We start from the raw sequence: 16,765 nt of genomic DNA, 5'->3' as shown, positions 1-16,765 counted from the left end.
TAAAATATGTTATTTTATATAATTCTTTTTCACTTATAACATAGTACCTATTGCAACGCATGGACACAATACAAATATCAAATTATTTATGCTAAAGGTTCATGACATGATTTATTTTTACAAATGGAGTACAAGGGCAAAAACAACGTGCCAAGTATGAAATTTGAGAATATATCAACCAAATTCAAAATTTATAATTCGAATACAATTCGATATAATTTGTTCTGTTACAACATAAAATATAAAAAAATATTGATATTTGCACAAATAAAGAAAAATATTTGAAAATTTAATGAATAATATAGAATAAATATCGTGTTGTTGTACAATTTGTCAAATTCGTAAACAATTTGAAGAGGTTATTCGGAAAGAATATTTGATATATACAAAATTATTAAAATATAATCTTATTATATTGTTTTGAGTAAAAACTAAAAGTCCAACCATCTAATTGTTCAGTATCTACAAAATAAATATTTCCGATCCGAAATTTGAATCTACATCCTTACATACAAAGTATATTATCTTAATTACTACACTAAAAAACTGATTTCTCTTGCCAACACTATTTTTGTTGTTGTTGAGATATACGTCATCACAGTTATCTATTTCTCTTGGTCAAGTTGTGGAAATTATCTAGAGTTTTCTGAGAAAGAATCATATTTAGAAAATGGGGATTAACATTGACCAATTGGGCTTGGTGTATATACATTGTTGGAGTAATAGAAAATCGGAGCATTAAATGATTTAGTTACAGATTTATGAATTGTTTGTTTGTCTGAGATTTTATTACACTGCGAAGGATACCAGTGTTTGTTGGCCGGTACAGAGTATTGAGTTATATAGGCCTTTTAAATTAATTAAAGTGAACCCAGCATGTCAGGACTCAGGAATGTCGGTTGCCACACATTTGACTGTTTTATTTTGCCACAGAGGATTACTGTTACTATTTTGAGAAATTCATGTGCATGCTGTTTTAAATGATAGTTCATGAACACTTCTTCTAATTTGATCACAAATGGTTGTAACTTGTACAGTTAGCGAGTGGCAACATTTTATAATTTGAACAGTTCTTGTAATTCAATGTCATGTTATGAAACCATGAACAGTTGGATACTTTTTGTCAAAATAAAAAATCATTTTTGCTGGGTTTCTTTCTAGGAAGCAAAATGTAAATTGGTTTTGTTGAGCTTCACTTATATGAGGTTCCTATTTATTATTTCTTCACCTATTATTCTTCATAAACGACAGTCTCAAAAAGGATGTTGATGACGTATGTACTGACATCATTACTTTTGGTGAACAGCCGATGCCTATTGAACCTACTTTTGATCACAAAGCACGCACAACTGAAAAACAAGAAATTTGGAATAAGTGTTGGTGAACAGCCGATGACTAATAAGATGACTTGTGCTGCCATCTTATTAGTCACCTGACCATGTGACCATTGTTAATTTAAAAACAAGAAATTTGGAATAAGTGTTTTATTCACAGAATATTTCTTCAATTTTAGTGACATTTTAAGGATATATTCAATTATTCATTTACTTCTGTTATACATTTTAAGGTGTACTCTGTATTGGATTGGCCCGAAGAGAAATGGAACGACTTAATGGACACAAACCAAACCTGAGAGGTACATGGCTGATCACAAAGGCATGTGTGTAGACGCATGCGTGATGCTAAAGTGAAAGGAGCAGTGATCACCATTTCATCTATTTCATCCATTGGTGTTGCATATGTTGCATCCAAATCCGGTATTACTGCCTTCACTAAGCTTATTGCTATTTGTGATTTCAAATAGCAAAAAAATTGGTAATTCCAAAAAAATTCATATTCCTGATTCTGCTAACTCAAAAACTTACTACTATATCTGTAGAGAAGAAAAAGAGAGGTGATTGAAGCATTTAAAGCTAATTTCAGCAGAAGGACGAGAGCTCTGATTTTGCTTATACTTAAGTATGGCCGGAACCACAATCTGATAATAGAGGGGGCTAAATATTATTTATAAATTATTTTAATAAAAAATAAATTTTATATTATACAAGATAATAAGATATTGCAGTATTTAATTTCATAAAAAAATACAATAGATAACTAATGCCAACAAAGTGACATGTCTATCAAAATCAAACTAAAAACATAATATTTATATATTTGTATTTAAATTTGGACATAATTTCCTAAGAAATTCAGTAATAATCTCATCTAAAATAGCTTTATGAGTAATCTCATTCTCAATATATACAAACATGTAGTTTCTGAAATATTAATCTTTCTTAATTTAGCATGAAAGTGAAATCAACTTATGAATAATAATTATTATTAAAACCAAAATCTAGTTTACGAATAAACACAAACCTCAATTTAAAAGTGAACTGATATCAAAAGCAAACTAATATTAAAAGGTAATGATTAAAAATTCGTACTCACAAAAAACAATACTTTTATTTCGTTAACTAATATTAAAAGGTAATGATCAAAAGCAAACTGATATCAAAAGCACTTGTTTGGTAAGATGGTATGATTAAAAATGAAAACTTAGAATAGATAAAATATATATTGAAGTATGTAATGACTTAAATACCCTCCTCCACATTTATTACAATAACAAAGGAACAACCTCAAAAAGAGAATTTCTCTGAGGCGCAGTCCCGTTCCCACAAGAAATTGATGGGATTTGTGTCTAATACCCAATTAAATTCTCAAACCTGTTCGGACAGACAAAATTTTTCCAACCTTTCCTATTTTTATTCCCGCCGCAGTTCCTATATCAGAGCAAATATGTAGGAAATAAAAACGGAAGTCAGAGTGAATTTATTTTTTCCTATGTCTCTCTCTCCTCTGTTCTTCTCTCTTCGCAAATTACATCACAATTAAACTCAACATTTTTGTCTCTTTCCTCCAGTGCTTTGCATCTGTTTGATAAAGGGTATTATATAAGCTCCCTCTCTCCTCTATAATTTTAATTGTGGGACTAAAGACCAAAGCTGATCCGGACAAAAATGCACTCGGAAAGAATCAAATATTTTCTGTTGGCGCCCTCTCTCTATGTATTTTATTCATTGTATAATGCGGATACTAAAAATTGAATCATGATAATGCTAAATTAAGTAATAAGAAGACACCAAGTATTATACTCATTAAATACACGTTATTTAATTATACAAAAATAATATTTGTATTTTATAAAATAATAAAATAATAATTATTGATATGTTATGATCCAATTTATTTAATTAATTATATGTTGTAATATTATTAATTAGAATAATAATATAATATTAAATATTTTAAAAAGAAAAATGTGATTTGTTTTCATCTTATTTTTAAATCATATCTGTTCGGTTCTATCTCAGACCAAAATAATTATGACAAAGGTTTTTTATTTGAGATATGGTTTAAGCGTGGATAAGATACATGATTTTTTAACAATTTTATCCAACTCACTAATAAATGCATAAACTAAAAATCTAGTTTATAAATACACGATTAGATTATATTTCTCTCATTAAATATAATTTATTTAATTATAAAAATAAATACTTATTTTTTATGGAATAATAATTAATAAACATTATTATGTTATTATTTAATCTAATTTATTTAATTATAATATTATTATTAATAATAAGTATAATTGTATAATATCAAGCATTTTAGAAAGAAAAATATAATTTCCCACAAATAATCCTACGGTACAACCGAACACTCATTTCACCACATTCTCATAATCAATCTTGTGCGTGGGTTCCCATATTTTCAAAAGTGAGTTCCCGTCCCCGTCAAATTCCATCCCGTGTAATCCCGTGACAAACGAACAGGCCCTAATACTAGTAAAATGAAAAAAAAATGACAAGAAACCAAAACAAAACCGAATATTGATAAAGTGCAAATAATAAAAAAAAAACCAAAAGAAATGAACAAAAAAAACTGATACTGGTAAAATGAAAAGAAAAAAAAATGCTGCTACACCTGAATAACATCATAAACAAAAAAAATAATCAAATGAATGGAATGAGTTTGATTAACAACATATATACCTGACTAACATCATAGTCAAAATTTCACATTAAAAAATTGAAGTTTAATAATCGAAGTACAAGGTACAAAATAGAGGTGTATCTATCACAAATATACCTGAAATCATACTATACATCTATATGTAACATGTAGATACGACAACGACATAGGTCATCATGAAAATATATTATAAGTGCTATAAAAGTATTCATATGATTCAAAGAAATTGTATATTTCATATTTAATTTCTGCTAGTTCTAATAAAATTATATAATTTATCCGTTATTAATGAAGATTTTTACCATTAAAACAACAAATATATCTTGTTAAATATATTTTTTTGGGTCAAATGTAGCCTTTATCATAGTGTGCGTCTCTATGATATCTATTGTGTATTTGTGTATCTGTGATCAGAGCGAACTTAAGTAGATGAATTGAGATGAATTGATCTTTATTTTATTTTTTATGATTTTTTATATTATTTAGAACAAAATATCATGATATTGTGAATTTGACCAACATTTTTTGTAGAAAATTTTATATGATTATTGACTCTATAATTCAAAAATCTGATTCGTTATTGGCTACTTGCTACGTTACATATTAATTATAGTACCGAGTGCCACATATTTCATACCAAAAAGTCACTCAAACAAAAGTTAAATTAAACAAAGACGCGTGAATCGTTAGAAATTACCATACAACCCCCGCTCAAGTACTAGTATATATATTCCCATTGTTGACCGATCTACACTACACTACACAACTCAAGTCAAGTTCGTTGGAAATTACTTGGTGGTGCTTTACGCATGTTTGCCTTGGCTAAATGCTTGACTTGGATTCTTAATTAAAAATAGAACCATATATACAAGTGTTGAGAGTGGTTTTAGAAAAAGAAAATAAATTAATAAAAATGAATCTTTTTTGTTCTGTTTGAACGGGGAGACCGACTGACCGACCTTGACTCGTTATAATATTAATCAGTCTTGATCAGTTGTGTAAAATATCAATAATTTTAGATATTATTATAAGAACTATCTTTCTGAAGGTTTATTATTATAAGAACTATCAACAACATGATATTAACAAATAAATATAAGTAATATTGAAGATTTTAAATAAAACTCAGAAATTAGATACTCATAATATTGGTAGTGTCATATCTTTATGTTCCGAAATTTATTAACATCCAAAACTAATAAATTAATTTCAAAAACTACCTCCCACTGTGTTGGAATTCGAAATATGCACAAATTGGTAATTTTTTCCGGTTTCTAACTAACTTTCCAACAAAAAAATTCCAGATTTAAAACCGATCAAAATTGGCAAAAAAATTACCGAATATTGTCACGGTGATAAAACCACCGGTTTCTAAAGAATTTTCCTCCTTTTTTTACAAAATAGAAAATTTGATTATTTATTTATTTTTTGTATTGAAATATCCGAAATATTTAATATATTTCATTGAAAATAGATGAAATACTATATAATCTGATTTATTAGAAAGACTGTGATAAATAACCCGGATCAACATTTTTCAAGCTGGATTTTTCGCTGCTACAAGAAAAATTAATATATTTCTTTGTGTGTTATTGAAAAAAAATAAATATGCTTTGAATTTGAGTTATTGATCGCGGTTTAAAAGTGACTTCTAGGTAATATAGAAAATATTGTGATCCTTCTAGTACATTTAATTTCTAAAAAGTTGTATCTAAATTCTTTTTTAATAACTTTGCTAAAAATATTTCAAATTCTGAAGGCAATACTTGCTATATTGCACCATAAGAAACTTTTAATATGGGATGCCATAGAGAAGTGAAAATGAATCATGTCTAACAATATTGAAAAAAAATTGTTCAAATTTTTTTTGTAATAAATAAATAAATAATTTTTTAGAATTAATAAAAGTTCATGAATTTAATATATTAAAGCAATAAAATAGTTGATGTCTATTTTTTCAATATTTGTAAACCTTCATGCATTTAAACACCTCTTCTTCTAACTATAAACAACTAGAAATTACCTTACGATAAACATCTAATCATTAATGTTTAATTTTTTTTTTTTAAGTTTAATAGTCAAAGCATCAAAGAGAATGTACACGAAACTACCATAAATATATTTGAAACTTGTGCTACCAAGTTGGATCTTTTGACAAATGCTGCCAATTGGGTTTGGCATTGACCAAAATACTGGAAATTAATACTACTAAAAGCTCTTATTATAAGTAACTGTAATTTGTATAAGGCAATACTGATATAAAAAACTATAAGAACTTGTGTTACTAAATAGATATTTGGACTGCGATGTGCAATTCTCTGAAATGCGAAATATTTTTTTTTCTTTTTTGAGATAATTTTTTTCTTAAGAAAAAAATGGAGAGAACTTTTTACAAGTAGTTGCACCCCCAAACTTAATACAAATTTCATGAAAATTCTTTTGAGGAAATTTTCTTTCGAGAAAATTATGAACTCTTCCATACTTGTTTCCTTTGGACAGCATATATAAAGTGTACATTTAGTATTCAACCACATGAAATATTCAAAAGTGAAAAAAAAGGAAAGAATAAATCTTGATGATAGAGTATATTTTAGAATGCTTGTACACTCTGAGAAAACTCAATATTTTTCAAAAATAAAATATCAGCACAGTAAATAAATATTTTTGTTGTACGTTGCCTGTGTTGATAATTCTCAAACAGTGGCGTAACCAGAAATGATTGATAGAGGGGGCCAAGAACAGCAAGGACCAGGGGCGGAAGCCGCGGAACCAAGGTTTCGCCAGCTCGCCTTTCGCGTGAAGAGAAGAGTGTCAGGCCAACGTTTTTTTTTTATTAAGAGATCTAAAACTTTTGGGCCAAGGGAGGGCCAGGCCTTTGTGTAAAATTAATGGGTTAAAGAAGAATTAATAAGACAATTAATGAATCCTCTGTAAAATTTTTGGGCCAAGGCCTTGGTTCTGCCCCTGTTCTCAAATACCGTGGACCTGAGCAATAATAATGCATATAACTACAACATAGTATATTATGAGTAGGGGTGAAAACGGAGCCGGATTATCCGGTCCGAACAATAATTAACGGATTCGAATCTGGATATTTATTCAATATGCAGAGAAAGATTCGAATCTGGACGTATTTATTTGAACTTTGAAAACAAAAGACTACTCCCAACTCCCCGACTTTTCCAATAATTTACAGAGCAAAAGACTTATATACTATACTTATCCACTATCTTTGTTCATTGTGGGACTAACCTTCTCTCCTCATCCGGACTTCAATAAAGCCTGACACGAGCCCACTCAATCCCCTCGTTACAGTCTTATTTTTTAAAATATATGGGCCGAATCCACTGCAAAGCCGTATAACATGTATGGGCCGAATCAATATATGAGCTTATCTCAATGAAATTTTTGTAAATCCGCTACAATCAGGTTGTATACATGGACAGCTGTAAACATTTTACCATTTCATTAATACAACTGACAGCTACTGTCAGCTCTTTCAAAAAAAAAAAAAAAAAAAAAAAAAAATGTGTTTTGGCAATAAGTACCGATGTTATATTGATGTTATATTGATTTGGATTTATACGAATCTTAACCTTAACAATCACACATTTTTTGCTTTTTGTTTTCTTATTTTTGCAATAGTAAAAAAATATGTTTTAATTATAATTAATACTTGTATTATATTATACGAGTGGATTATTTGAGTGAATTATTCATACGACACAATTATCCGATCATTATTCATTTTATATCTGTATTCGAATCCATATCTGTATCCGTTTAAGACGGATTTGGTTTTGAATTTTGATATCTGTTTACTATCCGTATTTGTATCCGCCCATTATCCGATGGATGCGGATATGGTATCAACATTATCCGCTCCGTTTTCACCCCTAATTATGAGGGATTAAATAATGAGGAGTGATCCACTTACATCCTATTTTGGTGACACCGAATTACACCCTATATTTTAAAAGTTTTCAAAGTTCAAACAATCGATCCAAACTATTCAACATATGATGGATATATTAAAATGTGCTTACAGATCAAATTTTACATTTAAAAAAAAAATTATACTATTTATTAAGCATTTTGCAAAATAATTGTTTTCACCATGTTGAACGGTTTGAATCGACTGTTTGGACTTTAAAAATATAAATTGTAATCCGATGTCACCAAAAAAAAAAGTGTAAGTGGATATCTTCTCTAAATAAATATATGTTACTTAACAACTTAAATTGACATCATTATAGGCATTTGCAAAAGCAACCTTATAACTTGGACTTTACAAAGCTTTTCACGTAATTAAGAGTCAGGGTGTGGAGATGATTCATAGAAAATATACTTGTATACTAAATTTTGTTTTTAAGAATCTTTTTTAGTATCTTTTAGATAGATCGAAAATCACTACTCTTGATTTAAAAATCTTTAAATCAAATGATTTTTTACCTATCCAAAATAATGACAAAAAATTCAAAAAAATTATTGAATTTGATCTACAACTATATTTTTTTATATGAAGATCATATTAAACGATCTAGATTAACTGTTTGAACTTTAAAATTGGAGATAATAATTCATTGCAAGTACCATAGCTTCACTCAAATGTACAAAAGCCGAGTGCAGAGATAATTACTTTGTTTATGACAAATATTATTGGTACGTAAGTGCGCTGTGCTTATTTAAAAATAAAAAAGATGCATCGGCCCCACTGATCAGAAACAGCTACAATGCCTTCCTCTGATGGTCAGGCGTTTTCTACAAATTTATTTCATTACTTGTCTGTGCTAATTTATTATCAAGTACCAGCTATAATTACGTTGTTTATAACAAATATCATTGATCCGTAAGTGCGCTGTGCTTATTTAAAAATAAAAATAAAATGCATCGGCCCCACTGATCAGAAACAGCTACAATGCCTTCCTCTGACGCTCAGGCGTATTCTACAAATTTATTTCATTACTTGTCTGTGCTAATTTATTATTAAGTACCAGCTATAGTTTACCTAACTTAATTCATATGGAAAAATAATATTTCAACCCCACCACCCCGGAAAATTATAAGAGAGAAAACATAACAAGAACAAACCTCTAGCCACACACATAACTTACTCTGTTGACTACCTCTGATTTTCTAACCAAAAACTGTTTACACAGATTATTACCTAAAATAAACACATATCAAGCACTGAAATACATGGCCTCCAGGGACCCACAGCTCAGGAAGAGCAGGAGAGCATGCCTACACCGGGTCTATATGCCCATGCAGGGGGCAACCTGGCATACTTCTCCATTCCGGGTTGTTCGTCAAATGGACGCTCCATCACTTTGAGTAGCCTTCTAACCTCTTCAAAATCACCCTGTTCGGCTGCATCTATTGCGCTTTGGCATAGATAGTTTCTAAGTACATATCTGGGGTTGACCGAGTTCATTGCAGCTTTTCTTTCTTCGTCTGGGACCTCACTTGAGACAAGCTAAAAAAGAAGTCAAAGCAATATGACATGGTGAGCTTTTAAGAGGATAATCTGACACATTTTAAGTCCTTTCACTGTCGTCTTTGCTCATTCTGGTAAGAATGTATGAGGTAAATTTAACCAAGACTGTTTAATTCAGGCACAAATGAAGTACCAGAATAATAATGAGCTAATTTTGATCTCCTTTAGTTACAAAATTAATAATCAAGTCTGTTTTCAGAAACTTGAGGAGTACGAGCATTGCTTAAAAAAGATAAAGAAGAAAAAAAAGAAAAAAATAAGGATACCTCTTCAATGTATGTTTGGAGCCAACTAACCCAAGCTTCTTTCCTCTCCTTGCCAATATCCAGCAAGACAGCCTTGAGCGGGGCAAGTAAATCTTTCTCTGGGATCGTGGGGTCCGCTTTCACATTACACAGAAGCCTGAAAAAGTTGGTGTAGTCAACCTTATCAACTGCCAAGTTATTCAACAGCCGGCTTATTAGCTGCTTGTTGTACTTGGTCAGGCCGAGCTTTCGAGTCATTATTGACTGGTACTCATCCATGAACTTTGTACCATATCTGAAACCAGGATAGAGAAGCTGGTTAGTGCCAAAGAGAAGAAAGAAGAATGAAGGACTACATACTGTGCCAGTATCAGCTAATGATCAAATATATATGTTTTTAGTTTTGAGTGAGGCTACGGTATTATGCATACCGCACATTAGTCTGTTCTATAGATCCAAACCGTCATTTTCAATGTCCAAACAATTGATCCGAACCGCTCAAAATGATCTCGATATGAAAATGTACTTGGGAGGCCAAAATTTACATTTCTTAGATTTTATTTTTACTATTTTTTAGATAGGTAGAAAAATCACTACTTTTGTGCGCTATGCATAGTATAATAGCACAGTTTTTTTTTTTTTTTTTCCTGAGGCCCAGTTAGGTTCAAACTGGTCAGGTATACTACAGTGAATCAGTGATACTGTTTGAAAATTCTAAATAAAACACCAAAAGCACCTTTCCATGGCATAATTGGCCTCATCTTTGTTAAGAAGCTCAGCAGCAGCAAGAGTAGTAGCAAACTGTGCTACATTCCACAATCCAACATCGGGTTGGTTTGCAAAGCAATACCGCCTACCAGGCAAGTCAGTGGTGTTAGGTGTGAAACTTGGGTCAAATGCATCCAAGAACCCGAATGGCCCATAATCAATTGTTAAGCCCAACACACTCATGTTATCTGTGTTTAGCACACCATGTGTAAAGCCAACCCCCTGCCACCTGGCAATCAAGGAAGCAGTTCGCTCAGCAACCTCCACCGCCCAAGCTGTCCAAAAGTGGAGCAAGAAAGCAATCAGGAAGTGTATATTTAACCTTCAGAAAGGCACCATACTCCTATCAAAACATCTACTCTGAAAAAATCTGCTAGAAAGGAACAAATATACAATAATAAATGCAAGCAATCGAAGAGAAATTACCAGCATACTTGTTTGAGGTCAAGTCGATTGTAGGTGTATCTCCTTGTGGAACCTCAAAGGACAAGGTGTTGCTCTGTTGAAGGTTTTCAAGATGTGGAAAGTGATGCTTAATTATGTAATCAGCCAATAGACGGACCAATTTAAGGTCCTCTTTGCCTCGTGATGCGTGAATCTGGAATGATCCGAACCGTATAAATGATTGTGCAACACGACACACAATTGCGCCAGGTTCCTCCTTTGGATTGCCACTGTTGTATACAAAGAACGAGTTGGTCTTCAAAGTTCAACCCAAATTCTATTTCTAAATAAAATTCCTCATTAATGAGGGGCCTGCATGGCTATCAATTCTTGTGGTATCAGTATTCTTTTTATAGGGTTCTTGCAGATTACATACTATACAATATGTATTTCCAACAAGAAATAAAGAAGAAACCGAAGGTCTTTTTCTTAAGTTCGCAATGACCAAACAACATTTGTGAGAGATTCACTAATAACAGTTTAGTGTTATGATTATCACCCATACGATTATAAAATATATTCTCATAAATGGTCACGATGTTTCCACTAATTTTAACAAGTGATTTTCCCAATAAAAACCAAATGTAACCAAAATCAAGGCAATGGAAACTAATTTCTTACTTTGTACAAGCTGATTGATAGCAATTGGCGAACAAGTAAGTCTTATTTAGGTTTGGTTTATATTTTACCCTTGTGGTTAAGATTTTTATAAGAAACTAGGAAGAAAATTTTATCACAAGATGATACGTACTCATAAAACATGTCACGCACAACCAATTTCCCAGTAGTCACCAAACAAAGAGCACGTGTAGTTGGTATTCCAAGTCCATGCATCGCCTCGCTACACAAAAACTCGCGAATGCTGCTTCGAAGCACTGCCAGACCATCTGCAAAGCGGCTGTATGGGGTCTTCCCAGAACCTTTCAGTTGCAACTCCCACCTCTCTCCTCTTGAATTTAAAACTTCGCCGAGTGTGATTGCACGGCCGTCACCCAATTGGCCAGCCCATGTGCCAAATTGGTGGCCCCCATAGCACTGTGCATATGTCGAGCTGACATGGTAATGAAATTATTGTGGGAGGCAGATCAATATAATTTTTTTAAATGATTTCGGTATACTGAGCGAGTATTACTTACGCTCCCACCAGTGGTGTTGCACCAGAGAATAGCGTTGGGAAGTCTGGTCTTTCAAATCTATTAATTCACAGAAGAATGAGAGGGATTAGATAAATCTTCAACAGGTAAACATTCTATTTAGTCTCAGTGAGTTTACTTGACCTTTCTTAATTGCATTATAAGAAATCATCTATAAAAACTTAAAAAGAACACCGTATTAACACACACACACACACACACACATATAGAGGTTGGCTACTCTACTTACATAAGCATATGAGAGTATTTGCTTATAACTCATTTTTTCGTTTTCAAAATCCAAAAAGTTGATCTGAACCGTTAGATGTTCTCTCTATATTGAAATGTGCTTGGAGACCAAATTTTACATTTTTCTGAATTTTTTTACTATTTATTAAGCCACTTTGAAAATCGCTGATCCAACGGTGACTTCTGATTTTACTGTTTTGTTAAGCCACAGTTGGATCAGCGATTTTCAAAGTGGCTTAATAAATAGTAAAAAAATTCAGAAAAATGTAAAATTTGGTCTCCAAGCACATTTCAATATAGAGAGCACATCTAACGGTTCATATCGACTTTTTGGATTTTGAAAACGAAAAAATGAGTTATAAGCATATACCCTCATATGCTTATGTAAGTAGAGTAGCCAACCTCATATATATATGTGTGTGTGTGTGTGTGTGTGTGTGTTTTCCCAGTATCATGAACCAACATCAAACTTACTAGTTACAACACGGGGCCTCCAAGTAAATAACAAGGCTTCACAAGTAATCAACTTTATGAATAAACTCAGATTAATTAAAAGTTTAAAACCAACCATGCAAAGCATATTAGGTAGGGAAGAACACGGGAACTGATTTGATTTTTGTGGAACTCTAAATAATTGCTGACAAAAATGATGACCTAGGTATGGAAGATGTCTGAGTGTCCACACATATCATTTTCTGACTATTAATTTTTGAAGCAATTTTATGTTTTTGTTTGGCATGTCACAGCATGAGAACAAAGATAACATTTCATAACCACACATCTCAAGGCGAAATGAACAAATGACCAAGTACAACTCACTCTTCTGGATCCAAATCAAGCAAATCAGCAACCGATTGAGACCACACCACTAGCTTCGGATTCTCCACTTCGACAGATGGAGACACATTTGAGTAAAAAGCATGCAGTACCTAGAACAAACACACATGAAGATAGGTAAATAAAAGAAGTGAAACTTTCTAGGCATAATATAGAATCTCAATTTGAAATCAGCATATCTGGAAAAGAAACCGTCTAGACATACTCTTCTGGAGTTTTCCATTAAAGAGTTTAAAAACTCTGGTGGATTATATTACATCAAAATCCATCACACACAAATATAAATTTACCAATTAAATTCCACCCCACCACATTTCCTTGAACCTGTAAACCTGATCAAGGAAGTTTGAGCTATCTAAAAAGTATTTTGAAGATAATTATTGAGAAAGAATTGTACCTCGAGCTTCAATGTACATGCAGATTTGAAAGAGAGCTATACTAAATCTTAGTTTATTATTTATTTATTTTTTTTTGTAACAAATTAGACACATTACTGAATAATTAGATATTGTGGAACTTTTGTACGCATCAGACTTGGAAAGCTTACCTACTTGGAATTAGATTGTAAGAACAGACTTGCATCAGCAATGTGATTTTCATGTAATTCTTGTGCTTACTTTCATTAAAGAAGAACTAGAGAAACTCAAATCAGCTCAGTTAATTGCTACAACAGAATGTCAACTTGCCTAAAACAAACATAAATTAACTCTACTGCCTTAACCATTTCATATTTTAAGCAAAAGACTCAAAACTTTACACGCAGGTGGCACAGATAATTTATCCAAAATATAACAAAAACTTGAAAAGAGACGAAATAAATAAAGGTAAAAAAAATACCTCTCTAGGCATGCGATCTGTTCTGGGGTCCCCTGGCAACTCTCTGACAAAAGAGTGGTCCCACTTGAGCTCCTCGAGCTTGAACCGCGGCTTATCACCGCCTTCCACGGGTGCAACTGACGCAGAAGCCACGGGCGCTGAATCCATGGTAGAAGAGGCAACAGCTGAGGTGCCTTCTCCACAGTCAGAGGCCATTCCAGCAGTCCGATTGACCTGGCGCTTGAGCTGTTGCGATCGCAAGAAGAGGCGGTGCGGAGAGGGAGAAGAAAAAAGAGGGGTCAATTTGGAGAAACAGAGAGCGGTGGTGGAAGACGAGAAACGGAGAGGTGAGAAATGGAGAAGCATTGCGTTTCTCTCTCTCTCTCTCACCGCTTTTATTTTTTATTTTTTTTCTGTTGTTATTTTTTTTTTATTTTAACGGGTTCGTTAGCCTGAATTGTGGGAATGGAGGGTAGATTACTGGACCGATTTTGTCTTTTATTGGGTTAAATTGGGCCGGATCAGGTTTGGTCGCTAGATTTTGTGCTGATGCCACGCTTTTTGTTGCGTGTTTTGACTGAATAATGGAACTTCGGGGCACGGGTGGGGCTCGTATCCTTATGGTCCACATGCAGCTACATCGGTGTACGGTTCATATGCGGCGTAAATGAATTGCGCAGCTGCTGTTACGCAATTGTTTGTGGGCCTTTTTGGGTTTGGGATGGGAATTTTTGAAAGCCATAAGCCCTAACAGTGCATGAATTGGTGGATCTGCAAGATGTCGAAGGCCCATAATCATGAGTCTCATCATGAGATAGGCTACTTACTACTAAGCCATACATCGCTCTGGTAGCCTCATCATAAGCTCGCACAGTTTGTATGGTGATTTAGTGCAAGTCGGAAATAATTAATTGGTTATAGTCATCAACTTTGATCAACAACCTGTGATTTCTCTTCAATAAGGTGGTGTATGCAATGCTATAACATATAAAAACAACGAAACACATTCATCAGCAAATTACTTTTGGTTTAAAAATCAAAATAATAAGAGTCTATTTTAAGCAGATGTCAAATTAAGTCCATTGATCCTCGTATATTGCCAATCTTTTGTAAATCATATATGTCTAGTTTCTCAGATTTATATATCGTTAGTATTTTCCTTGATGGATGTCAATATAAAATTCAATTTAAAGCATTTTAAAAGGCATATATATAGCAGACAAGAATGTGTTAATTGTCTCTCCCGCCCCCCAACAAAATAATAAAAATAATAATAACAAACAACAATCAACATAAAAATATAATAAATATTTAATGAACGAACTCGTATACTATATTTCGTACCTTGATGATTTTTCACTTTGTCTAGTTGGTTTTCTTCAATATCCTAGAGAGAGATAGTGCATGTAAGTAAACATCCGATCATGAATGATAAAATTCATAAAAGTGACTTATTAATATAGTCCAAATGTAATGTTAAAAGCATCGCCAGTATCATACTATTAATAACGCTAACCAACCATGATAACTTTTTTTTGGATGTATGTTTGTAATCCAAAATTTTATATGAAAGGGATATTTCTTTCTCTTTGTTATTTTGATCGGTTTTACTCATAACAATTTTGATGACAGTCACATACTCATATTCATTCATGTAATCTGATTTTTTTTAATAAATACACAATTTGTGAAATCCCCAATTCTTGTAATCAATTGTACAGTTTGCAAATATAGAAAGCCTTTAAGAAATTTTAATATCAGCCTCTGTCTAATTTTTGTAAGAAAATTTAATATACCCAAAAGGAAAGATTTTACTTTGCGAACAAAATGCAAGTCATCATGAAAATTTTGTCCAAAGCAATGGAATATTTGTAATTAGAAATGGAAAAAAGGGGAAATTAATAATCTATAATTCCGTTCCATCGACAAATATAAAATGTAAAATTACTATGAAACTAATCCACAAAATTATTGAAAATACCTCAAATAATGTTTCTCTCAAAAGAAAAAAAACAATCCAAATTTTCGGCCATTTTTATTATACCCTAAAAAAAAAGTTTTCTTAAAATTGCCTCCACATTCGGGGTTTTTTCAAAACTGCCCCGACCGCCCGACCCATGGGCGGCCCACCTTCCTAGCAGACTGTCTGGGGCAGGGGCGGTCCACTAGGGACCGGACCGCCCTTTTCTGAGCGTTTTTTTTTTTTTGAGATCTTAATATTTTCATTTAAACAAAGTTTTTTTTATAGTGTATGTCAAAAAATAAGACATTTGATATATTTATGAGTGAGATGTCGTAATTAAGGACTTTGATTTAATTTGTCAGTTTGATATCACAAGTTTAAAGATAACACTAATTAAGGAATTGACATTGATTCTTAATAATTTATTTTAGGAAGCTTATATTGTACCCCAAATAAAATACCCGCGCGCGTCCCCCAACCTTCTAGAATGTCGGTGATAAACCGAGCAGGTTTTACTTCATACAGTGCAATAACAGTACGAATCTTTCTTTATTGTATAGTCTTTCGCTGCATGAAGTGAAAAATATTATTTTCAAAAAGTTAACAAAAGTAGCACCAATTGCAGCGAAACAATCGTATAATTTAAATATGTAAACGAAAGTGTTTAATCAACTCCGTTCTAGTGTTTAACTTTCATTGTAAATGAGTTAAATTTTAATTTAAAAAAAAAAGACGAATCCCCGAATTCGTCCCCAAGCGCAAATTTTTCTTAAACATTCTTGACAGCTCT

General features: G+C 32.4%; 1 protein-coding gene across 1 annotated transcript; it reads right to left on the bottom strand.

Moving 5' to 3' along the window:
- Nucleotides 1-9,011: 9,011 nt before the first annotated feature.
- Nucleotides 9,012-14,456, bottom strand: LOC144560181 (selenoprotein O). Its single transcript, XM_078309364.1, has 8 exons — nt 14,034-14,456; nt 13,179-13,288; nt 12,114-12,170; nt 11,729-12,028; nt 10,960-11,207; nt 10,502-10,808; nt 9,787-10,060; nt 9,012-9,499 (listed from the first exon to the last, which is right to left on the bottom strand). Exons 1-8 carry the CDS (start codon nt 14,376-14,378, stop codon nt 9,245-9,247), a joined length of 1,896 nt encoding a protein of 631 aa, XP_078165490.1. The 5' UTR covers nt 14,379-14,456; the 3' UTR covers nt 9,012-9,244.
- Between the last annotated feature and the right edge of the window lie 2,309 nt (nt 14,457-16,765).

The sequence above is a fragment of the Carex rostrata genome, chromosome 10 (assembly GCF_964058835.1).
Source record: "Carex rostrata chromosome 10, lpCarRost1.2, whole genome shotgun sequence".
Taxonomy (NCBI): domain Eukaryota; kingdom Viridiplantae; phylum Streptophyta; class Magnoliopsida; order Poales; family Cyperaceae; genus Carex; species Carex rostrata.
The sequence above is the reverse complement of the archived record's forward strand: the minus strand, read 5'-3'. Positions and strand labels throughout refer to the sequence as shown.